We start from the raw sequence: 26,248 nt of genomic DNA, 5'->3' as shown, positions 1-26,248 counted from the left end.
AACTATATTATAATATGACACTTATAATTAGACACTTCCAACTTGGTTCATGATAATTCTAATATGTTCTTTAACTTAATATTTGTGCAATTTGATTTTAATATTTGTTTGTGGACATTCATTTTTAATACATTGACAAATCAAAATTGATTGACTTCTTTACAATTTTCACCTCAAAATCAATTTTGATAATATCTTCAAAAACTCCACCTGAAATAAAATATTAATATATAAATTTAGTTAATATAAAACATCAAAATAGAATACCCACAAAGAATCAACCAATGAGGTCGATATCTAAAGAGCATCTCCACCATCTTCAATAATATTTGTTGAAGCATTTGAATTATATTTTTTGAGGTAAATACCAAATTAGTATCCGAAGGATTCTGACACTGATAAAATAGTACCTGATCTTTGTTATTGACAAAATGATCCCCAAAAAATTTTAAAATTTGACAAAAATGACCAACTACCAATTGAATTATCTGGAGTTAAGGTTTAGGGATGACGTGTCAGTTAACAATTATCGTATACAAAATTTACCCATTTTTAATTTTTATAATTAAAAAAAACTCCAATTTCATTTTTTTTCAAAACTCTAATCCTCTTTTTTTCCCCTAAAACTCTCCTCTCTTTTTCTAAATCATCATCATTTTCTAAAACCCTAATCTCCTTTTTTTTCTTCTTCTTTTTTCTCTTAACGATGCTATTTTTAGGAATCAGATAGTGATTAACGAGGCTCTGGTTGTAGTTGTGGTGGTGGTGATGATAGCGGCAGAGGAGGTGGGATCTTTTGCGAGGCATCGCATGGAAGACCCTGTGTTCTTGAGAGAATGGATCAGTTTGCGATTGGGAAGCCGTGTGAAGAGGAAAAATGGGCGACGGAGATTCGCGATCCAAGAAAAGGTGTTCACGCTTGGCTTGGAACCTTCAACAACACCAAAGAAGCCACCAGGGTCTATGACAGAGAAGCTCGTAAGATTCGCGGAAAGAAAGCTAAAGTGAACTTTCCCAACGAGGATGACGAACACTCCATTCAACAATCTCGCAACATTATTCCAAACCTTCTTCCTCCTCCCATTTGAAGATCGAGTAATCATCCTCCTCTGTATCAATATGGTTATGCCAACAACAACAACAACAACAATAACATGAACAACCAGGCAACGATTCTGAACCTCAACTTAGAGTTTGGTTATGATCTGAATTATGGAGGAGCTATTGGTGTTGGTGGTGCCATCACGCAGACCCATTTGTGAGGTGTGTTGATGATAATTTTGAGTATAGGTCTGGTTATGGTTTGGCATCGGAGGTGGCAGGTGGGTCAAGTGGTGATCAACAACATCAAGAGAAAAAGAAGAGCTATGAGGTGGAGAAGCTTTTGGAGGAGCTAATGGCATATGAGAAAAAAATGAGAAATGAAAAAAGGGTTGAGTCTTGAGAAGAAGGGGCTGAGTATCACCCAAAAAAAGATTATAGCTTGTTCTCCAAAAAAAGATTCACCCAACTCTATCACCAAAGATGTAAACTCAGTAATATGAAATTTCACTAAAGTTTCTTTTGTCATACGAATCATATAAAGACATTGTAAAATACCGAGACGGTTGGCTATTGTCTTGGTCATGTATAATGTCTCCAACTTGGTTCATAGAGTAGTGGATGTTTTTTCTAAACGAACTTCTTGCAATATGTAATACCCTAGCAAACAGAGCTTTACGCCTAGGATGTAACCCAGAGGTAGCGAGGTGCTACGACCTTTAAAAATAAAAATACTAATGTATATAATTGAAGAAAGTTGTAACTAGGAGCCTTGAAAGAGAAGTTAATAAAAAAACGGAACAGAAATTGCATTCCTCACAAAAGTTACGCATAAATGGATAGGTAAGTTTGAAAAGAAGGTTTGAAATATATACATATAGATCAGAATTCTAAAATACAGATAATAAGTTCCGACTCGACCTGCGAAACTAAAGCTGGCCAGAGTATATACATAACCTAAAATACAATCCCAAACTATAAAATAAACTCCTGTTTTTCCAAATCAATCCCTAGGAGGGACTAAGTACATAATACAAGGACTAGAGAACAACTATGTAAATATATATACAAGCAGAACATAATGCTAAACCCAAAATATAGCTCTTCACCCCCGTAAGGTCTCTAGAATGCTCATTATGATACCTCCCAACCTGTATCTGAAAACAATAATATATGTATGGAATGAAAACCGGAGGTTCTCAGCATAGTAAAGATGCCCACGTACATAAGATATAAGGTCCCAGGAAAGCCAGAGGCGATCCTAGAACTCCGACACTCAGATATAAAGTTTAGAATTAAAGTTTAAAACCATAATACAAGGTGAGCTATGTAAGGTTTCTAAGTCTAACTCAATTCTACTTATTCCCTCAGTGTATCGCCTTCCTTCAATCCTCCAAAATTTCGGTGCACAGACAAGCAATACAGACAAAACAAATGCAAGTAAGATACAGATAGAGCAGGTAGTAAATATAGCGGGTAAGCATAATAATCACATAGGAAAGTCCAATTAATGCACAATCACACAAAACACACATATGCATATGATGTATGCCTATCCTATGGCTGATGAGTCTCATCTGTCGATGATATAGCCAACTCGACATGTCCGATAGCTAACCCGAACATCATCCTCTTGAAAATTGGTAAGTGGTAAACCACCTCGATCCCCGCCATCTACGGGCAGTAAACTATCTCGATCTCCACAAACGTTTTCAATTGAAAAACAGCACACACGTGGGCGGTAAATAACTACGATTCTCACAAAACAATTTTATATCAAATCTGGTGGACGGTAAATAACTACCATCACCACAAAAATAATTTCAAATCAAGTTCATTCCCATCATCATATAGTATTTTACTTCATGCAAAATCATTCGTTGTCATTATCCTCATTACTTCATACCCCATTTCATTATCTTCATTCATATAATCTCAGCATTCAGCACTTTCTCAACCACAAATCATTATTTCTAAACCTCAGCATTAAGTTAACTAATTCTCTAGGTTTTTCTCCTCCCTAAGATTAAAAACTAAATTAGGGACTTTAGAAAGTAACTATAGAGGTTTGGAAGTTAGAAATTGAATTAAAATCACAAAAAATTGCATTTTTTTTCAAAAACAGAGGTATCGCGTACGCATGCATGATCTCACGTACGTGGGGGTACAATTTGCCCCGCTCATGTACACGACCTCTGTCCGCGTACGCGAGCTCCCCTGGATAAAAGCAATTGGTCATGTCGTGTGTGTACTCGCATATGCAAGTCCTCCAAAATTGTTAAAAAACTGTTAAATTTTGTAGAATTCACTTTTACACACCAAACATCCGACGAGCATAACTTTTTTCATAAAAAATTGTTTTTTATCCCTAAACCATCAAATCACAAAATCTCTCAATTATCGAAACCCAAATCACGAACTGAAAAGGGAAGAACTGGGTGAGAAAACGTGATTTTCATACCAAATTATTTTGTGGGTTTTGTAGAGAATTCCGAGATAAATGTGTGGCCGCTAACGGCTCATCAATCAGAGTTCCGAATTAAAAGTTATGTGGAATAGAAATTTGAGTGAGGGTTTATATGTTCTTCATGTCCCCCCTTCCCCCCTTCCTTCCCCAAATGGTCCCCGCGTGTTTCCCTTTGATTTGGGAAAGAAGAAGAGCTTATGCTCTTATATGTTTGTGAGTTAGCTTGGGTCTTGGGCCTGTTATAGGTCTAGTTCAACCGACTCGGTCCGTTTGACCCAATTTTAGGTCAAAACTTTTAAAATTAGTGTCAAAATTCGTATTTTAATTATTTCTTCCATTTAAAACTATAAAATTTAATTTTTTAGTTTTTTTTAAATAATAATTAATTTATTAGTTAATTATTTATTAATTTCTCAGAGTTTACATAATGCATTATCTGTAATGCATAAATGAATGGTGGAGAGAGATTTTTTATCAAATTCTTTCTTGTTCTACATCATTTTTTATAATATTAAGTTTATTTTCTTTGCCATCAAATGCTGCTCTAACAACTTGTTGTGTAAGCGTTGCTATTATACGAATTTTTTACATTCTAAAATTGATACGATCATTAAACCGTTGAATCTCAAATTTCATGGAAGACATCTTTGAACAATTGGCCCAAAATTCAATCTCGAACTCTGATACCACTGTTAGAAGATAGAACATGCAAACAGAAGTACAAAATTTACACAATTGACACATATTAATATCAAATATTTTACTAAAAAAATATATATGATATATAATAAAGTTACAAAATTGTGTAACCACTCTATCTTAACTAAATCTCTGATACACAGATATAAGGTAGTAATTTAGGACACTCATCGAAATACCAAAGCAAATAATGCATTCAAATCAAATATAAAGAGAAGATACTAAAAGAACAAAACTAATCTTTTCTAACCAAAAAAAAATAACTAATGACATGATATTTAAAACAAATGTGGGGACATAATACACAAAGAAAAATCCAATAATTTTCTCTCTAGCATTTACTAATTATAACTCATAACTCTTAGTAAAATGATATGCATAAACTTAAGATCAAGCTACCTATTAATACTATTCTTGTAAAAGTAAAAAAAAATCCAACAAAACTATTTGCAAACAAGTTGTCATACTAATCCTAATATAAAAATTAGTTAATAAAAAACGCATTTAAGCCAAGGAGAGAAATTTATTACGCATATAAGCCAAACAAGAATCTGATGCAAGAATCAGCCAAAGCACATTTTAATGTAATTCGAAACAACTTTATTCGAATTACATTCCTTAATAATTCGAATCAATACAGCTCGAATTATTCCCAACCATTGTGTACAAGTAATTCGAATCAACTTGGAACGAATTATAAAAGCATAATTCGAATTGTGTCAATTCGAATTAGTAGGAACACGTGAGTAGGAGGAAGTTCGAATCAAATTTATTCGAATTACTCACATTTCGAATCAAATGGTAATTCGAATTACACATTGTACAATAAGATATTAGAAAAAATACTATATAATATAAAAAAATATACTAAAAGAAGTATAAAACAAGATTATAGTAAATTAATTTTAGTATAAAATTATTAAATATAAATTAATTTTAACTCCTATTAGTACATTGAATTAAAAATAACATATAAAAATGTACTTGTATTTATTAATTTTAATAACATATAAAAATTTAATGACTTTTTAAATATTTTTTTTATAATAGGAGTACATTTTTATATGCTTTAAATAGTTTATATAAAAATGTACTTGTATTTATCATACAAAAATAAAGTATTGTGCCAATATAATAACATTATAACATTTTAAATCAATTTTTTTAGGATTTTAGATTAAAAGCAGCACATGAAAAAGCATTATTGGTATTTTAAAGCTAACTTAATTAAAAAAGATAGAACTGTATTTTTTAGGATTTTATGTACATAATTAGGCTAATTTTTTTTAATATTGATCAAAGATGTGTGTTACACTATGTTATTTGGTTTCATGTAAGTTTTACTCTACTATAATTTTTCTTTTTACTTTTCAGAAGACACAAATCAAAAAAATTTTTATAAAAATATAAACAAGCCAAAGGGAGAACAATTTTACAGAAATAAGCCAAAGCAAAATCTGATTCATCAATCAACCAAAATACATTTCTATGTAGTTCGAACCAAGCCGGTTCGAACTCAGTTTCCATGTAATTCGAACCAAATAGGTTCGGATTAGACATTGTAACTCAGAGCCACATAATTCGAACCAATTAGGTTTGAATTCTATCTTCATAATTCGAACCAATTAAGTTCGAATTACACTGAAGAAATAGTAACCAAGTAATTCGAAATAGGATGGTTCGAATTACTCAGAATTCGTCCCGCACAGCAATTTAAGTTACGAACATAGTTTCCGCATCATGTCTTAATAAAACTCGTACAGTTATTTATTCCGGTGTGCGTTAGACATACATTTCGTTTAAAATTGCGTAGACAGAACATATTCATTAACTAAAATCCCATTCAAAGTACATCGCACTAACATTAACAAATTCTATCAGTCACCAACTACAACTAAAAAAACTGATAATAGTGGAATCTAAATGCGAAATTGAAATAACAAAAGTACCAAAGCCACGAATACACCTAATCATATCCCCCTGTGTGCTCTGCTCCTCTGAGCTGTGGGCAACTCCGACGTGTGTGGCCGAGCTGCCGACAAAGCCCACATCTCTTTGGCCGGTTCGAATCTGCCTCGTCCATATTGGTCCGTATTCGAGTGGACCTCGGACGACCCTCTCTCGCACGCCTCTTGTTGGGGTCAGGGATAACAGTCGGCCCGTCATATGGTGGCCAGAAACCCTCCGGAATGGGAGGTGTGAAACCCATTCGATACACACTGAAGACTGAACTAAGACGATACACCTGGTGGACGTAAGGCTCCCATGTAAGCCGTGAGTAGGCACAGCATGCCAGTGCGTAGGGACATGGGAAATGAAGTGCCTGGAAGTATCCGCAGTCACATGTGTGAGATGCAAGCGAGACTCTGTAGCTACCCAGTGAGAAAGAACCAGTCGGAGTTGTCTCTGCGACGGTGAACTTGGAGTTATCCTTGTCGTACACAGTAACCGTGAAGCACCTAGCCGTCTTCAAGTTGGCCTCTATACCCTTCACCAAGTGCTGACTAAATTGTGCTCCGGTTCCCATCTGCGCCTCAGCCTCTCTCCCTTTGCGAACAAATAATTCGGCCAACCTTCCGTATGTTGCCTTCACTTGCGAGCAGACAGGAAGGTTTCCGACACCCTTGAGGATCGAGTTCACACACTCAGATATATTCATCGTCATGTGTCCGAATCTACGCCCCTCATCACAATGCTGTGTCCACAACGAATACTCAATCCGGTTCGCCCAGTCACACATCGCCGGGTCTTCGGACCTAAGAATATCAAATCAGTAATGGAACTCGACCTCGGTCTTAGCGTACGCCGCATTCACAAGTAGCCTCCTTGTGTCTTTGCCCTTGAAGGTGAGGGCGAAATTTGTCGCAACATGTCGAATGCAGAATGTCCGATATGCAGACGGAGGTAACCAGCCTCCGTCAGGAGCCTTAAGTGCGGCCTTGATACCGTTATGCCTGTCCGAGATAACCAGCAGACCCGTCTGCGGTGTCACATGCTGACGCAGGTAGGAGAGAAAGAAGGACCACGACTCAGCATTCTCACCCTCGACTAATGCGAATGCAACAGGGAGTATATTAGAGTTCCCGTCCTGTGCAATCATGACAAGCAATGTTCCCCCATACTTGCCATACAGATGAGTGCCGTCAATACTAACTAGGGGCTTGCAATGACGGAATGCCTCGATACACGGTGGAATTTTTATGGTTTTTTTTAGAATTTTTAAGAATTTTTTATGATTTTTAGGCATTTTAGGGTTTTCAAGCATTTTCTAGATTTTTTTTTAGGGTTTTTTAGAATTTCCTAAGGTTTTTAGGATTTTCTATGGTTTTTTAGGGTTTTAAGGATTTTCTAGGAATGTTTTGGGTTTTCTTGGAAATTTCAAGGTTTTTTAAGATTTCCTAAAGTTTTTAGGGTTTTCTATGGTTTTTAGGGCTTTTAGAGTTTTTTAGGATTTACTAGAATTTTTTTGAGTTTTCTAGAGTTTTTTAGGATTTTAAGAGTTTTCTAGGGTTTTTAGAGTTTTTAAGGGCATTCTAGGATTTTTAAGGTTTTTTAGGAATTTTCTAAGGTTGTCTAGAGTTTTTTAAAGTTTTTTCGAGTTTTCATGGTTTTCTAAGGTTTTTTAGGGTTTTCTAGAATTTTTAGAGTTTTCTAGGGTTTTTCATAGTTTTTTTAAGTTTTTAGAATTTTTTAGGGTTTTTTAGAGTTTTTAGAGTTTTCTAGGTTTTTTTCATGGTTTTTAAGGTTTTTAGGATTTTTTAGGATTTTTAGGGATTTTTAGGGTTATCTAGTGTTTTTTAAAGTTTTCTGGAGTTTTTATGGTTTTCTAGGGTCTTTATGATTTTTTAGGATTTTTAGGGTTTTCTAGGGTTTTTAGGATTTACTAGGGTTTTTTTTTCTAGGATTCTTTAGAATTTTTTAGGTGGTTTTTTAGGATTTTCTAGGATTTTTTTGGATTTTTTAAAGTTTTTTAGATAGTATTTTTTAGGATTTTTAGGGTTTTCTAGAGTTTTTAGGATTTTTCTAGGGTTTTTAGAATTTTTTAGGATTTTCTAGGGTATTATAGACTTTTTTAAAGTTTTCTCTGGTTTTTATGATTTTCTAGAGTTTTTTTAGGATTTTTAGAGTTTTTTAGAATTTACTAAGAATTTTTTGGATTTTCTAGAGTTTTTTAGTGTTTTATAGGGTTTTTTAGGATTTTATAAAGTTTTGCTAAGGTTTTCTAGATTGTTAAGGTTTTATGGGGTTTTCTAGTGTTTTTATAATTTTTTAAGAAACAAATTTATAGCGACAAAGATATATATGTTTTGTTAGGTTTTGTGACAATAAAATAAAGGAAAATAAAATACATACCTGCTTGCTTGGAATTTTCTCGTACACTGTTAAGCTTCCATAGTTTGAAGAGGCCCAAGATTCTCTCTTATAGTGCTTCTTGCGCTTCTTCTCTACGCTATTATCACCTTGGGATGAAACCCTACTGAAAGCTGCTCATTTCTGAAGGGCAATGCTCTTCAAGTTCAAGCACGTCCATTTCTAGGGTATTCCGATTTTACCTTTCCTTGAAAAGTTGAAAGATACAAGAGCAATTATAAGTGCACCTCCACAGAGCAGCAAATTTAGCATCATACGTGGAGTTATGTCAGTTGTTTCAGATCTACTGTTGCATAATTTCCCTCTGCTTTTTCATAGACTTCAGCATGAATTTTTTCAATTTCTGAGCCTAAACTAGGCAAATTCTCTAGACCTTCGTTACTTGGTTTTTCAATATTGAACCTAGCACCATCTCCTAGTGAAAGAGGAAAGAAAAAACCGAAGAAGTGAGCATCCTCTTCTTGTGCATGCATTGCTTCTGAAATTTCTGCTTTAGCCAATTACAAAGCCTTCTCTGGTATAATTTCTGCTTGGCCCTTAAGTACTTCATCCAATTCTGAAACACCTTCAACATTGAAATAAATGTTGCCTTCTTCTTGTTCTTTCTTTGCATATGAATTTTCCGCTTCAGTCAGTTGCAAAGACTGCTATGGTTGTGGAGCATCTAAAGCACTTTCAGCTTCAGTAATTACTCCCAATTCTTGCTGAATTTGTTATTCATATATTTTCATAATGCTCTTCTGAAATATCTTCACTATCATCCTCATCATCAGGGTCATGATCGAGGGAAACAATTTCAAATGAAAGTTCTGTCTCAATTTTATCATCCTCTAGAACCAAAGGAACATTCAGATCATGTTCAGCCTCAAATGACACATCAGTGTCATTATTTGGAACCAAAGGAACACTAATATCATAGACAGTTTCACTTTCATCACTCAGACCTCAGATGTCAAACTAGAGCGGCTATTATGTGATTCCTCAAAATTTGGAAACCCCATCAAAATATAGAATCAAGTTTTCAAGGTGGTCTGATTGCAAGCCACCACATTCCAAGGGTTTTGCAAAAGTTACCTTGCGAACGTTGTTTTTGGCCGGCGACAATGAAACATGACCTGCAAGTCCTCATCACTCCCGATCGTGAAACAATCGTACTTTACGGTTTCCTAGAGCACCGTGATTGGAATTCGATAAAAAAACTTCTTCACCCGTTTCACACCTTCTAGACCAAGTTTTAGCAGTACAGAGCTAACAAGGTCCTCATACCTCGTCGTAGGCCTGACGATAATACAGAGAGGATCCTTATCAGTGAACTTCACACCGGAACGAGTTTTCCTTTTAATGGATCGTCTGTGGTGAACCAACACTACGAAATTCTCCTCACTAGCCATCTTACCCCTCTCTAAAGATAGCAACTCACGTTCACACCATATATATACAGGTCTGGTCCTCACTAATTCGAACCAGCCTAGTACGAAATATGGTCTGTGTAATTCGAACCAAGCTAGTTCGAATTACTTGAGGAGTGTAATTCGAACCTAATTGGTTCGAATTATCAAATTAGATTTCGAACCAGATTGGTTCGAATTATGTGGCAACGGATTACAATGTGTAATTCGAACCTATTTGGTTCGAATTACATGGAAAGTGAGTTCGAACCATATTGGTTCGAACTACATAGAAATGTGCTTTGGTTGATTGATAAATCAGATTTTGCTTTGGCTTATTTGTGTCAAAGTGTTCTCTCCTTGGCTTGTTTACGTTTTTTACCCTATTTAAAGTATATAAAAATGTACTCCTATTATAAAAAGAATATTTAAAAAGTCATTAAATGTTTATATGTTATTAAAATTTAATAAATATAAGTACATTTTTATATGTTATTTTTAATTTAATGTACTAATAGTAGTTAAAATTAATTTATATTTAATAATTTTATACTAAAATTAATTTGCTATAATATTATTTTATACTTCTTTTAGTATATTTTTTTATATTATATAGTATTTTTTCTAGTATCTTATTGTACAATGTGTAATTCGAATTACTATTTGATTCGAAATGTGAGTAATTCGAATCAATTTGATTCGAACTTCCTCCTACTCACGTGTTCCTACTAATTCGAATTGACACAATTCGAATTATACTTTTATAATTCGTTCCAAGTTGATTCGAATTACTTGTACGCAATGGTTGGGAATAATTCGAGCTGTATTGATTCGAATTATTAAGGAATGTAATTCGAATAAAGTTGTTTCGAATTACATTAAAATGTGCTTTGGCTAATTCTTGCATCAGATTTTTGTTTGGCTTATATGCGTAATAAAATTTTCTCCTTGGTTTAAATGCGTTTTTTACCCTATTTTTAACTATATTATAATATGATACTTGTAACTAGATGTTTGTAAATTGTAATTTAGTTCATGATAATTTTATTATATTCTTCAATTTAATATTTATTAAACTTGTGCATATTTATTTTCAATACATTGACAAATTAAAATTGATTTTGATTTTTTTATTACGGGTAGGACATGGTGACAAAAGTAAAAGAAGAGGCGAGAGCAAAGAAAAGAAATATGAGTGAAGGTCAAAGGGAGAGTAATCACAACGACAAGAGAAGAGTAGAAGAAGAAGGATGATTTTATTAAAAGTTTTGAGAGAAAGAAAAGATAGTTTGATTTGGTGTATTAAAATGAGTGTAAATTTAGAAGGATGAATTGTAAATAAAATAAAAAATAAAAAAATATATCATTAAAAAATATAATTAACTAAAAAAAATGATTAAATGGAAAGTATATTGAATCATTATAAGTGATGAATTAGTATTTGTTTTTGTAATAGGTAATAATAAGCTCTGAGTTGTTGATAATTGTATTAATTTTGTTATGTTTTGTTAAGTGTTTTTGGAGGGTTATTATATCTTCAATGACAATGCCGAAAAAACATATTTTAGTCGCACGTGTTTTTTTTTTTTTTCTTTTTTAACCTTTGGAATCGAGTCTATATCGAACTATATAAAAATAAGAAAATTTATTTTCGATACATTTTTATATTATTGATGGATGTAAATATTTAGTAATTCACGACAAAAATGAGTTAAAGTCCAAAATGATATTTGAGATTGGTAGCATGTAATAAAATTATTTTCGTGATGTGATTCTAATTATATCAATTAGCTCTTTAAAATTGATAAAAATGTATCATATATTAATTTTTAATAGCATAATGAATTACTTGATGAAAAATAACTAAAAATTAATATGGTGCATTTTTTTAAAAAGTATAAAAAATTATTTTGAAATATATTTTTATAATATCTGCTGATTCTATAAGTTAAGATAATTTATCAGTTCTAGATTTTATTTAAGTTTATTGTTGGTTAATGAATTATTATACATATAAGACAAAATTTAAATTTTTAATAATTAATTAAACAGACTAATAAATTAAGTACTAATTTTACCCAACGTTATTTTATTTTGGAGTTGAGGTAAATATCAAATCGGCATTCAAAAGATTTTGACGTTGACAAAATAGTACTTGATTTTTGTTATGATAAAATGGTCTCTAAAAGATTTTAAAATTTGACAAGCGTGTCTCCAAGCTCATTAGAACAAATTTCTGACAAGCACAATGCTGACATAGCCACTACATCTTGATGACATGGCAAAACCCCTCCCTAACCATAATCCTTCCCCTCCAACGCACTTCCCCTTCCCCCTCCCCAATGCACTCCCTCCCCCCTTCCCCTTCCCCTTCCCCTTCCCCTTCCCCTTCCTGAATGCACTTTTCCCCCTCCCCAATCCTATTCCTTCCCTCTCCTAATCCCCCCTCCCCAACGCACTTCTCCCTCCCCAATCCAAAATCTCTCCCTCCTCCCCCCTCTTCTGAACCTTAATCCCCTTCCCTTATCCCTTTGAACTCTAATCCTTCTTCCCTAACGCACTGTCTCACACTCTCAACTCACTCTCCCTCAAAATAGCAGTGGAGTTCAACCTTCTCAGTTTTACAGAACCAGTGTCACCGGTACCACACGGTTAGGGCTGGCAATTCATACCCTACCCGCGGGTATCCAACCCGGTCCAACCCGTTCGGGTAGGGTAGGCTACCCTACCCGCAGCGGGTAGGGTAGGGTACGGTCCGAGTATGCCTGCGGGTAGGGTAGGGTACGGGTTTAGGGTGTACCCTACCCTACCCTACCCGCACCTCATATATAACACATATTTTATAAAAATCTCTCTATATAGTGAAGGAAGTGAGAGTTGAACCCACAACCTCTCTTATGTAATGAGTTATAATAAGTGAACAACCACAAAACTAATTAGTTAATTAAGTAATTTAGAGCATTAGTTTTTTATTTTTTATGTTATTAATACATATAAAATTCGAAATAATTGAATTTTATATTTACTTTGAAAAAATTTGATATTTCTGCGGGTAGGGTAGGGTAGGGTAGGGTTTAGAATTTTAGAATGCGGGTAGGGTTAGGGTTGAGAGATTCTCAACCCGCGGGTAGGATAGGGTAGAGTTTTAATAAAATTTTCAACCTGCGGGTAGGGTTAGGGTAGAGTCCAAACCCTACCCTACTCTACCCATTGCCAGCCCTACACACGGTTGCCATCTCGTCGTCGAATCTTCTGCGTCTGTCAGCGTCGTCTGCCTTCTTTGTTAGCATTGCGTTGTTTGTATGCCTTCACCGTTGTCGTCTTGTCTAAATCCACTCTCTATCATTTCTGCACTTTTACTGTTGTGCTTTGCGGTGACTCGCTTTCCTTTTGTGGTCGAACATAAAAACAAACGCATATAACATTTAGGATGAGTTCAGGAACACGTTTGTCAAATTTTAAAATCATTTAGGATCTATTTTTGTCAATAACAAAAAAATAATACCATTTTATCAATGTTAAAATATTTTAGATATCAATTTAATATTTCCCTCTTTTAAAATCTAACTCGAAAAAAGTCGAATTATAGTGGAATGTTGCACCCACTAGTACTGTTGCCATGTGGATTCTGACCTTATTTCCACTTAAGCTTTGAGGCCAAAATTCTTCCCAATAACCTTGGCGGTTGAACCCTTTTCATGGTGGTGGGTCATGGGGACCAAACATGTTATTTATTTTTTTGCTTTAATTTCTATCATATATTATTTTGGGGGTATCCACCTTATGAAGCAATTTTGCTCTCTGACGCCAAGCCCACCCATTTTCTTGAATATGCTCATATTAGTGTCTTCTATGAAAGAGAACTAGTGCCTTCCTTCCATAACCTTATGTTTTTAATTTTTCACCCCTTTATTTATTTATTTATTTATTTATTTATTTATTTTTCTTATCCTATGGCCTCTACCTACTGACTCTACTTCACTATAAATAGCTTAGCAACTTCATTGATTTACATGGTGCTTGGACACAATTTTCTTAGCTTCTCATAGTAGTGTAAGTGCATTTCTAACATTTTTCTCCTAGAGTTTAGGCAAGTTGGATCTTGCATTTTAATAATATAGATGACAAATTGAATCAAATACGTGTTTTCTTCTTAAATTACTTTCAATATATGTGCTGATTCTAATTAAGATCGCCTCTATATGAAGAATATAATATAAACATAATTGTTCGTCTATCCATTATTAGCATCATACGTTATACATATATATTAATTAATTTATTATTATGTGGTTATTACATACTTCATTTAAAATAAATTTAATTATTTTATTAATCTCTATAATTTCACCAATTAAGCTTTTGTATTTTTTTTCATTTAAATTTTAAAATTTTATAATTAGATTCTTATTATCATGACAAAAATATTTAGGTTAGCGAAATATTTCATTTTTAAATTTAAAGATATTATAAATATTTATTAAATTTCTAAACGTGACCCAACTTTTTTTCTAAAATGACAAAATAGCCCTCTTTTTTCCTTGTCATACTTCAGCCAAAAATTCTTTTCTCCCTCCTTTTTCTATGTTGTTTTATATCATGGGAGAAACTCAATTCCATCACTCGTTTTGTATTCTATGTTTTTTTTTTCCATCGTAACCACCGCAAAGAATGGGTATAATAATAAATGAACACTTTATAAAAAATGTTTATCGTTAGTAGGAACTTAAGTATAAAATTTAAAATTGGTTTAGGAATCTAATTAAAAAATATATATAAAGACTTAATTATGAATTTAATAAAATTATAGAATTTAACAAAAATAACTTAATCTTTAAAATAATACTTTTAATTTAATTATTAATTTGAGTGGTGGAAATATACCTACGAAAATTATATTATCCCCAATTATAATTTTACTTCTCGTTATTAGTAGAAATGTCAGTTTATTTCAATAATTCAGATTATGCATCACGCCAATTATACATATATCGATCAAAATATAATACATTCAAGGGCCGGATTCAAATAAAACTTTTTTGTTTTAGATATTGCATTCAATGTCCTGTTTGGTTTCTTTTTTTTTACTAGTAATTCACTCTTTTGTGTAGAAAATATTATTAGCGAGGGTTAGAATATTAGCACTTGAGAACTCACGATCATTTGCTAGCTCATTGATATTTGTCATGAAACCACTCATCCCAAAAGCTTAAGCTGATAGGAGAAGGTAACACTAATGGTTATATCTCTAACATTCTCCCTCAAGCAAGAGCCTCTCTTTTGGGTTTGCTTGATTTTCTATTCTTTTTTCACTTTTTGGGGTTCTCCAAGGATCGAACTCTTAACCTTTTTGGCATAGAGCTCTGATACCATGTCATGAAACCATAGCTCTATGTCCGAAAGGTCAAGAGTTCGATCCTTGGTGAACCCCAAAAGTGAAAAAATAGCATAAGGCAAATAAAAAGAGAAAAAAAAAAGGCCTATGCAAAATCAAACAAACCCAAAAAGAGGCTCTTGTTTGAGGGGGAGTGTTAGAGATATAACCATTAATGTTACCTTCTCCTATCAGCTTAAGCTTTTGGGATGAGTGGTTTCATGACAATATTTTCAAAAAAAAAAACGGGTTTATCACATATCTGAATATATTTTAAATATATAAAAACTTTGGAACCAATTTTTAATCAACTTTAATTTCTCCTTCTTTCTTTATCGCTCTCTTGCTAAAAGAAAAAAAAATTGTTCGAATTTTTTGTTTGTCGAAAAAAAGAAATTCCCTAGTTAAATTGAGGTTTCTAATATACACCCTTTTAACTATTAGGAGTAAATAAAGTAACAAGTAAATATTTTTAAATATGTAAAATCTTGAAAAATCATTACTAATAAAAAATATTTCAGAGGATTTATGAATAAGCTAACTACTTATTATTTCTCAAGTTTTTCATCATAAAATTAAAAATGAAAAACATACATCCAACATACTTTTCATATTGACCTTTTATTACATGCACTTTTGTATTGGTTTCCAGCAAAAGAAATCATGTTTCTCTTAGCTTTATTTATTTGTTTATTTATTTATTTATTTATCTTCTTTTGATAAATATAATAAAGTGAGTGAACTACTGTATATAGCTTATAGCCTATAATGTACGGACACTGATACGGACATAAGATATGACACGATACGGGACACGTCGATACATGAATTTTAAAATCTTATATAACACAGGAACACGTATACATTTAAAATATAAAGTATTTTTTAGATAAATCGTAGTAATATTTTTATATTTTTCTTGATATTAAAACAAAAAAATTATTTTTATGTTTTATTTTAATTATATAAAGTATATAAAATATTTATTTTTTTAATAAATAATAATATATACTATTTTTAAATTTATTTTAAGAATATATGTTAAAAATAAGATTGGACATGCTGACACATGATGATATTTAGGTCAAGCGTGTTCGAAAATTTTTTTATTTTTTATTAAGACACGGTTGGACACAACAAATACGTGTGTCGAACAAATATCGATGAGTATTGTCTCCAAAAATGTGTTTGACATGCAAACACAACAACTCAAGAAAGTGTGGTGCTTTGTAGCTTATAGCTTATTTATCTCCTATAAGTTACAAGCCATTAATTCTTTCAAGCTAAGGAAGCACTAAAGGACTTTCTTTCTCATTTATCCTATTTCATATAAAATCCACTATCCCATATAATTCACTATATAATTTAATTTTCTCTTCTTTAGACATAAAGTATAATAAGGATTAAAGATGGAGCAAGGATATAGGTTTTTGGTGCTTTTCTTGTTGGCAATGATGTTCTCAAAGGCAATGTGCATAAGACACCACAAAAGCACCAATAACAATAATGGTTCTTCTTCTTCTTCTTCAAGCTCTTCTATTAATGGAAGCTTTTGCTTGAGTTGGAGATTAGGAGTGGAGACGAACAATGTGCTGCCGTGGCGAACGGTCCCAACAGAGTGCTTGCAATATGTGGAGAATTACATGATCCATGGCCAATATGAGCAAGACTTGGATTTGATCATGGAACAAGCTATGAGCTTTGTGAGCACCATAACACTTGCTGGTGATTCCAAAGATGCTTGGATTTTGGATGTTGATGACACATGCATCTCCAACTTATTTTATTACAAAAGCAAGAAATATGGGTACGTTTTACTTAGGTATAATTACTCTATTACTCCTTATAATTTTATTAAATTTATAATTAAATTTTTATAATTTTTTTTAATGGATTCTTATGCCATTTTTAATTTTATAATTAAATTTTTTTACGTCAAAAATATTAAAATTAATAGAATTTTTTTAAAAATATGTAATTAAAAATCTAATTAAATTCTTAATTATAGATATCTTTAATTTATATGTTTTTTATACTAAAAAATATCTAAGTAGTATAAGAATTCAATTAAAAATATATATATATATAATAACTTAATTGAAAATTTGATAAAATTATAAAATATAAAAAAGTAAATTTTTTACTTATATTATTATTCGTATTTTTTAAAAAATTTTTACTTTTGGTATTAAAAGTAACTAATAAAAAGTGATAAGAGAAAATAAAAGATAGTACAAACATCATTTATCTATACTTATATTAATACTCGTAATATTATAATATTAACTAATAATAACTTACGAGTATACTACATGAAAACCAGAAGTCATCACCTATCAGTAGTTCGTATAGAATAGAATAATTCTGTATTCATATTTATAATCGAATTCTATAAAAATTTAATCAAATTAGTAATATATATAATCAAATTTCAAAAATAATACAATTAAAACAGATTTGTGTTTGTAATCAAAATAGGAAAAAATATATAAAAATACACTAATAGTAGGTAATTTATTGTATTTATAAGAATTTTAATTATTTTTCTACGAAAAAGTTTTCTTTTTTATCAAAAACATTTTCATTAAAAATTATGATCAAAACAGAGATAGACATCAGGGCCAATAGCAGTAATCAAGAATGGAATTTTCTAATAAAACACGAAATTATTTTACCATAAAAAATGGTAAAGTTTCCTGTGAGGCCTGCATCAACAAATCACACATGCACTGTCGGCATTGAATTAAATAATAGTAAAAGTATGTTTTTTTTTTTTTGTTATGTTTGTAATTTTTTTAAAATATTTTTAATATTTAATTTTATTTTTAATATTTTAGATGAAACTAATATTTGAGGATAATTTTAATACAAATAAAAAATATTAGAGACAAAATTAAATAAAATTAAACGTGATAAATATTAAAAAAAAGGACAAAAATCATAGTTTATCTTTTAAATAATTACATCATTTCTTTACTTTATTGGTGTTGACTCACATCACGTCATTTATACAAAAATGTATTTAAATATATTAATATCTTAATAAATTCAAAAAATTAAATAGCCCATTTTTTTAATATAATTTGTTCAAAGCTCGACCCTCTGCGGAGAGGAGTATGAAGGGTACAAATAAAACAACACTTGAAGCATGTTAAGAAAAATAAGAACTTACTACTTAGTTTAAATCTAACCGTCAGTATCATCATCTCGTTATTATATGAAGCAACCTCATTGCTCCTTTGCCATATCACATAGCCATCGGGGCAAAAGAGAATTGATTACGTAGTTTTATTAATAATAATAATAATAATAATAATAATAATAATAGTAGTAGTAGTAGTAGATTTCTTATATCTTCTGTTGGAACAAAAGTAAAAGTAGTTAGATTATGGGTGATTTATCAAATTTGAAAATATATATATATACAGGTGTGACCCATATGATCCATCAGGGTTCAGGACATGGGCAATGAAAGGGTGGTGCACTGCAATTCCATCGGTGTTAGGGATGTTCAACAAGTTAATAGATAAAGGATTCAAAGTGATTATGCTCACCGGAAGAGACCAAGAGACTCTTGGTCAAATCACTAGGGACAACTTGCATAATCAAGGCTTTATTGGCTATCAAAGACTTGTCATGAGGTAACTAATAATAGTGTTTAGCTGATATTTCCTAAGGACATGTACCATTAGAATAGAAGTTCAAAATTGAAAGAAACTTTATTTTCTTCTATTAAAATGAATTTAATACTAAGTTGAAGGAATGATAAATATAAAAGTATGGACTTTTGTTTGTAACATTTGTGAAAAATGTCCATTGAAGGTAGACAAGGTAGATTTATAGTAATTATAGGAAAAAGTTCTTGATTTTTATTTTATTTTAATAAAGATATAATAAATATAGAATTTAATTTTTATATATTAACAGTGTAAAATATTTTATGCAATTGTCTATCAATAGAAAAAATAATTTTTTTGATGTGACATATCTGATTTGATGCACGTGTAATCCTGTTTTACAATGATAATGTATCAAAATTAAATTAATAAATATATTAGAAACTTAAATTTTGCAAAATGTTTTATAACAACAACAATAATAATAATATGCATCAATGGATCAGAGCGAAATTTTCTCTTAAATGGATCGATTGATATTATACATACACATTTTGACCCTTTTCAGGACCGCCGCAAATAAAGGGCAAAGTGCAGTAAAGTATAAATCAGAGGTACGGAAGCAATTAGAAGATGAAGGTTACCGGATATGGGGGAATGTGGGTGATCAATGGAGTGATCTTCAAGGAAATTCTCCTGGAAACCGCACATTTAAGCTCCCTAATCCCATGTATTTTGTTCCTTAATGTTTTGTTAATGCACGGTTAATATTATTATAAGCAAATGTTCAACTATGTTATATTCAGCTATCAATTCAAAAGGCTGTTCCCTTCTCTTCTTCGAAATAACATACAATTAGTCATCTAATTATATAATTCATCCATTATTTGAAATCATTTAAGTCGTTGAATTTGACTTTTTTCTTTTTTAATTATAATATTAGTGCATACCAATTAAATTTATAAAATTTACGCCTAGAAAAAGTTTACCAAATAAAGGGATGAAGATTGTTCTCAAATTTCTATACTATGAGTTCAATGTCTCAGACTGAAATTTGTGTGTAGAAAGTTGATATTACAATTGATGTGTTTGAATTAGAGCATGAATCACACAAAGAAGATGAAACATATTCTGATATGAAATATTAGTGAGTACAAGAAAATATCAACAATCTTTGTGGAGGGTGACCTAACTAAATTGTTATTCCACAGCTCAAACTCATTAGCATTTGCAAAAATAGTAGGTACAAAAGCTTTGGATTGGGATTTTGATTCCCTAATTTTTCTCAAACATAAAAGTTAATTTGTATTGTCTTTTGATTCACTAATCATTAAACTTGTACCTTGAATACACATTAAATATCCTCTATGAAAATTAGGCATTTCTCATAAATTGGTGGTAACGGAATAGAAAGATGGTTGAAAAAGTATCTGCAGTTTCAATAAAAGATTTGTCATCCTCTCAAATTGGTTATGAACATAACCATGTGATGCTCGATATAAATGATGAATTAATCTCAATACATGCTCCCAGGATGTTCAATCCATCATCATACACCAAAACTGTCAAGATTTATTACTCAGATTCAACAAGCCTAGTAACTTATCTACTTACTCCTAATTTTAACCTTCAAAGTCCAATTAAGCTTGCCCTCCGGCAAAGGAATGGACCTTGGTAAACGCAGCGGCACCTCATATTCTCCAAGTGTTGCTAAAGGCACTGGGAGATGTAGGTTTTCAGGTGCAATGTTCACACATAGTTGTCTTGCCACCTAAAATTACCATAGCACTTAAGAGTCAGAAGTAGAGGGGGAAAAATGAAATTAAAGGATGAAGACTCAACTTTGGTCCCTAAAATTTGGGGTTCAGCAGAAACTGATCTCCCAAATTTTCGATGACCCAATTTAGTTCACATAATTAAACTTGTAACTAAATTTGGTCCCTCGATTACTATTTCGTAACGTTGTTCCCTCATAAACCTACACCACCACGGCACCACCACCTCCTCCTCTTCACTGCCAGCACCACCTCCTCCTCCTACTCTTCAACCCCAATCACCAAATGACACCAAGATGGGGTCCTGAGGGTCTGAGGTGAATGGTTAGAACTAGGTAGTGGTTATGGTGGTCAAGGTGGTGGTGAGAAAGAGAGAGAATGTGTACAAAGATAAAGTGAAAAGGAGAGGAAGACACAAAATGATGTCATTTTGGCCTTTAGTCAATAACACCACATCATCACTTCCTCAAAGGAATAATGATTGAGGAATCAAATTGAGTCACATTATTTAATTTCAGGGATTAAATTGGTCACCAAAAATTTAGGGAAAAAATTTAATCGATCCACAAATTTCAGGGACCAAATTGAATCTTTACTTGAAATTAAACTTTGATATATATACATGTTTATAATCTCAAAGCATAAATAATTAAATATGGATGTAGAGCTTTTTATTCATCAAGTTGAAAGTAATACAATAACCCCATAACTTATGCAGATCCTAATTTTCTTTCATAAGAAACTAACTTTTTTATCAGTCATGTCTTGCAGCAGAAACACTAAAAACTAAAACTAATAGAGAGTTCTTTCAATTATTGAATTAGAATGTGCAGAGACTGAGAGTGAGAGAGAGCACAAGCCTGAGCTTATGTGATTAGTGTTGCATAGGAAAAGATGGAAGTGACGAGGTTTTAATAGGTATCTATATTGCTGGCGTATATATAGTTTAGTATACATTCTCAAACAGATGAGCAGATAGAAGTGGTAATCTATCCAAGCAAGCATGGACTTCTTTCATAGAAACTATTTATTACCAAGTGTCCACAATTTACTAGAGTAAACGAAATAAAATAGGTCATAGGTAATAAAGGACAACGGAGCAAAGGAAGGAATTGGACGTCAACAAACTTGCCTGTGTGGCAAGGAGGGAGACGAAGGGAAAAATTTGTAAGAAACAAAGATAAGTGATCAGATTGGTAAGAATGAACAAACTCTGAGACCTCTTTAAGATTTCAATCTTTTCCAATTTTTCAATGAAATTAATAGGGATTCCTGCCATAGTATAGAGATAGACTCTATTTTATCTCAACTTCAATCACACCACCACCATGATAGCACAATGAGGTCTACCTATTTTGTTCTCAGTTGAAAACGACAGGATTTAACATACCTAACCTAACCCAACCCTCTTTTCATGGATGGAAAGAGATGTTGGAGACTTGGGAGTACATAATGGTTTTAATATCACATCAAGATGATTAGGTACACAGGAATTCTGCAGCCATTGTAGTTCATACCAAAGACACAGGCAAACTAAAGTGAACCATTGAACAGACCAAGTTGCAAATCATAATGGTAGGAAACGTAAAAAATTCCCAAAATAAAATAAAGTGAACCATCAATACTAACTGCATTTTGTTTTTGGGGATAAAATAACTGGATTTTTTTTTGTTAACATGCTATATTCATGTTTCTTATTTTCATGTTGCTATCAACATGTGACTAGTGCAGAGAAAGCATTACCTCAGCCACAAGAGCATCTTTTGTCATAGGTGAACGTAACTCCAAAGGGTCATCTTTTGATGCACGGACCTTTGCTTTTTGAACATCAATTAATCTCCGCAAGACCTATCAGTACACGCAAATCCATATCAAAATGCCATATATCTATCTACATGAAACATTTAACATGATAGAAGTAAATGTTTCTAATTTACAACCTTTACGAACTATGTACTTGGGAGTATCATCACAATACCAACTCTAATTTGAAGTTTGAACCAGTAGCACATAAAAAGAAAATTCTCAAAATAATTCCTTTTTAATCAGTTAAGCTAAAATCAAATAACTAGAAAAGCTAAATGATAACCTTAAAGAGAATTGTGCATTTGGTTCCAAACAGCAGTAAAAAGCTTTTAAGAGTAAACTACAAACCAGCTTAGCTTTATCAAGACGAAGCGCAGCCCTTTCATACTCTTTCATCATATCTTTCTTTGACTCTTTAATTACTGTAACATCCTTTTGTTCTTCTTCTCCTTCAATTGGCTGACAGATCTGAAGAATGGAAAACGCAGCACTAATGACTGTTGATGGTAGAGAAAGTTCAAAAGAGTTGGCAATATGAATATGCAATTGTTTACGTTCCAAGGTCGGAAGCATAAATCGTTGACAATGTACACAAGACATGCATTTACATAAACACAGATGGAAAGGGAAAGGATGCTGATATTTTAACAATGCCATCTGACAATATTATCGTCATGCTATTCGAGTAGATAGCAATGCACAGAATTGAAAAAATAGGAAAAATAAACACGATGATAAATGGCATTGACCAAGTAATTACATAGTTGAATAAAGCAAAACTGAGGTCAAAGTGAAACGGGGTAAAAGCCTAAAATAAACCTTGCGCTGCTCGCTTATGAGATGAGCAAACTTGTCAATATTAGGGACAGCAAGGAGCTTTGGCATTAGGTGGTTGCGAAAATATCCTGGGGCGACTTTGACAGTATCACCAGCCTTTCCCAGCTTATCTACGTCCTTTAAATAGGAAATTGGAAATGTCAGTAAATCGAATTGAATCCATCAAGAAAACAAACATCAGACCCAACAAAGAGACAATTACAGAGGTGAGGATGACTTGGAGCTTCCTCATGTATCGAAGTCCTTGAGAAGCATACCAGATTGGATTTACCGCAGTACTATCATAACTAGCATCTCTAAATCTAAGGACCTGATTAACTCCATGTCTGCCATATCTAAGATAACAACCCATTTAGCTTAAGACTGAAAGTCACAATCACCGCCTTTCTCTCTATCAAAACCCAGAACAAATAGCTATTAGTATTGAAACAATAAAGTCCATTTCTTCAAAACAAGTTTGTTTGGTTTTCTATAGACTAAAAAGAAATCAAATTCCATTTATGAAATAACAAAAGTTTCTATTAAAATAACACAGTCCTAAAATCAAACTTAAATATAATAATACAAATATCAATCACAAATTACATTAGAGTGCAATACATATCTCAACCCCAAAATACAGTATCTTAATCACAAATTAAAGTAAGATACAAATCTGAATCCCAAATTACTGTATACCAAAAGAAGAAAACATACTTGACCACTTAAAATATGTAAAATGTTTGTAACTTATATTGATTATCCATAAGAAGCCCTCTTCCATGAAGTCTTAAAACTAGTCAATTGAAAGTATCAAAAACACAAAAATCATTCGTATTACATGACATGAATTCTAGTTATAATGTTTCTCTAATTGAAAAAACTATGGCTAAATACTTCATTTCTTTCAAATTGTCTGCAATTAGTGAACTCGGTTCCCTGATGCATGAACGTGATCTTTACATACACAATAAAATTACCTCAAACATAAAACGAAATGAAAAAAAAAAAACAGATATTAAAAGAAAATTATCAAGCTCACCTGGAAACAACGGAGACGATAAGGATGCCGGCGTCGGAGGGGATACGCAGACGAACGCGGCTGAGGTGCTGGAAGCACACCTATTGGCGTTTGATGTTAGGGTAGGGATATTTTCGGAATTCTACTTCGGTTAGCTATTCTCACCAAATCCATGTTGGGATTTACTTTTAATTTTAAATATATAAATTAAATTTCTTGTATTCAATTATATTTATAACGACTATAAAATTATTTTACATGTAAATCTAATTTACATCTAATTTTACATAATATCACATAAAAAATAATTATTTTTATATTAATGTAGCAGATACGAGATGGATTAGCACTCTCCTTAATTGAACAAGATAGTTGATAAATTTAATAATATGTCTAAAAGGATAAAATTGATGTCTCCTTAACTAAATAGGCAATTATTTACAGAAAAATAAAATTTCAAAAGTGGACGTTTAATTTGAATTTTTAATTCAAAAATAAATAAATTTTTAATTAATTAAAAATATAAAAATAATTTTTATGTTTTAAAATATGAAATATTTAATTTTTTATTTAAAATATATAAAAATAAATAAATTTTCACAAAAATTTAAATGTTTCTCTTAAAAATTGAAAAATATTTTTATATTTCCAATTAGTTAAAAATTTATTTATCTTTCAATTAAAAGGCCAAAACTTTTTTTTTCCTTTTAATTTTAAATGGAATGAATATTTGTATTACCTCGAAAGATTATATTCACTTATTAAAATGAATATTGTGATCTATCAATATTTTTTTTACAGTAACTTTTGATTTATATTTAATAAAATTTAATTATCTATAAAAATATGACACATTTAATAAATATATAATTATTGTTTTTATTTTAGAGGCTAATTTTTTTTATATGAAAAAATTAGAATTTGATGTTAAAATAAATCTATATAAAATAATTACACTGATATAATGTTAATACAAAATGTAGGTAATAATTTGCTCTCTTCAATTTTTAAAATTAAGAGCATGCAAAACGCAGGTTATATTTAGCGTTTTTATTTTTATTTTTTAAACGAATAACTTCCAAAACACAGGTTGCATTTTATTCATGTTTTTTTTTAAACAACAAAAAACAGGTTGCGTTTTATGTTTCTTAATTTATTTATTTATTTATTTTTAAAAGTTGCAAAACTCAGCATGCATTTTGTATAGAAGAAAATATTTTAGTTGTCTTGCCTATAAATACTTTTATCCATGTTTCTTACCAAACCTCCATTCCTCTTTCTTTTGTACTTGTGTATTTTTTTATAATTAATAGTGTCAAAAAAGTTGGGTTAGGTAAAGTTGAAATTATGGAATGTATTATAAATTTGTGGGTGTATTATAACGGTGAGATTATACCAAACACATACGAAATGAGTGACTTTTGTTTGTAAAAGTCTATTTTCCTTTGCTATTTCATGCACCATGAGTTTTATAGAGTTGCAAAATGGTCTTTGTGAGAACATACAAAGTCACGTTTTAAAGAGGGTAAACAAAATTTTATACAGAAATCATGTACAAGTATTTGGTGGGCTGATTTAGTTTCAAATAATGTCCATCACTGACGATGCATGTATCCAGCAGAAGTTTTATGTTTATCAATAAACCTGATTTCACGTGCCAACGATAGAGTTATACATTGAATTTGAACAGCATATGGGGCTAGACGTGGTTGGCGAGGAGGTGAATATGGATGAGCTCGAAAATATAGATTGGGAAGAAGTTAACAACGACAGTGAAGAGGAGTTCGAAGCCGACTACGAAGTCGATGACGAACACAATGACGGAGACGAGGCAGGCAATCTGGCAGTGAAAAATGAAGTGGATGCACTTGTA

At 31.8% G+C, this 26,248-nt stretch overlaps 3 protein-coding genes and 1 pseudogene across 6 annotated transcripts; 2 read left to right on the top strand and 2 right to left on the bottom strand.

Annotated features, from left to right (window-relative positions):
* Positions 1-836: 836 nt before the first annotated feature.
* On the top strand, positions 837-1,444 carry LOC112708874 (uncharacterized; annotated as a pseudogene).
* A 2,649-nt stretch (positions 1,445-4,093) lies between these two features.
* On the bottom strand, positions 4,094-6,947 carry LOC114924425 (uncharacterized). Its single transcript, XM_029288979.1, has 2 exons — positions 6,389-6,947; positions 4,094-4,197 (listed from the first exon to the last, which is right to left on the bottom strand). The coding sequence occupies exons 1-2, from the start codon at positions 6,945-6,947 to the stop codon at positions 4,094-4,096; spliced, it is 663 nt and encodes a 220-aa protein (XP_029144812.1).
* A 6,970-nt stretch (positions 6,948-13,917) lies between these two features.
* Positions 13,918-19,790, top strand: LOC112710381 (acid phosphatase 1). Of its 4 annotated transcripts, none has more exons than XM_025762571.3 (4): positions 13,918-14,019; positions 16,725-17,147; positions 18,769-18,981; positions 19,526-19,790. In XM_025762571.3, exons 2-4 carry the CDS (start codon positions 16,750-16,752, stop codon positions 19,701-19,703), a joined length of 789 nt encoding a protein of 262 aa, XP_025618356.1. In that variant the 5' UTR covers positions 13,918-14,019; positions 16,725-16,749; the 3' UTR covers positions 19,704-19,790. The 4 variants fall into 4 exon arrangements, with proteins under 4 accessions (XP_025618356.1, XP_025618353.1, XP_072058623.1 ...); XM_025762568.2 differs by having other exon boundaries at positions 16,725-17,162; XM_072202522.1 differs by having other exon boundaries at positions 13,976-14,641; positions 15,555-17,147.
* Positions 19,791-20,372: 582 nt separating this feature from the next.
* Positions 20,373-24,552, bottom strand: LOC112710380 (uncharacterized). The gene is made up of 6 exons (XM_025762567.3): positions 24,397-24,552; positions 23,578-23,766; positions 23,358-23,492; positions 22,887-23,006; positions 22,476-22,580; positions 20,373-20,728 (listed from the first exon to the last, which is right to left on the bottom strand). Exons 2-6 carry the CDS (start codon positions 23,725-23,727, stop codon positions 20,564-20,566), a joined length of 675 nt encoding a protein of 224 aa, XP_025618352.1. The 5' UTR covers positions 23,728-23,766; positions 24,397-24,552; the 3' UTR covers positions 20,373-20,563.
* Positions 24,553-26,248: the final 1,696 nt, after the last annotated feature.

This window comes from Arachis hypogaea, chromosome 9, assembly GCF_003086295.3.
Source record: "Arachis hypogaea cultivar Tifrunner chromosome 9, arahy.Tifrunner.gnm2.J5K5, whole genome shotgun sequence".
Taxonomy (NCBI): Eukaryota; Viridiplantae; Streptophyta; class Magnoliopsida; order Fabales; family Fabaceae; genus Arachis; species Arachis hypogaea.
This window is presented reverse-complemented; position numbering and strand designations above follow the sequence as displayed.

Coding starts and splice junctions, on each gene's coding strand:
- LOC112710380 (XM_025762567.3), bottom strand. CDS start 23,727: ATGGGTTGTTATCTTAGATATGGCAGACATGGAGTTAATCAGGTCCTT. Junction 22,581..22,886: donor GTCTTGATAAAGCTAAGCTG/GTTTGTAGTTTA, acceptor GTGTACTGATAG/GTCTTGCGGAGATTAATTGA. Junction 20,729..22,475: donor AAGATGCTCTTGTGGCTGAG/GTAATGCTTTCT, acceptor TGGTAATTTTAG/GTGGCAAGACAACTATGTGT.
- LOC114924425 (XM_029288979.1), bottom strand. CDS start 6,947: ATGTGTGACTGGGCGAACCGGATTGAGTATTCGTTGTGGACACAGCAT. Junction 4,198..6,388: donor CACACCTCCCATTCCGGAGG/GTTTCTGGCCAC, acceptor ATCTTCTAACAG/TGGTATCAGAGTTCGAGATT.
- LOC112710381 (XM_025762568.2), top strand. CDS start 16,750: ATGGAGCAAGGATATAGGTTTTTGGTGCTTTTCTTGTTGGCAATGATG. Junction 17,163..18,768: donor TATGGGTACGTTTTACTTAG/GTATAATTACTC, acceptor ATATATATACAG/GTGTGACCCATATGATCCAT. Junction 18,982..19,525: donor TATCAAAGACTTGTCATGAG/GTAACTAATAAT, acceptor GACCCTTTTCAG/GACCGCCGCAAATAAAGGGC.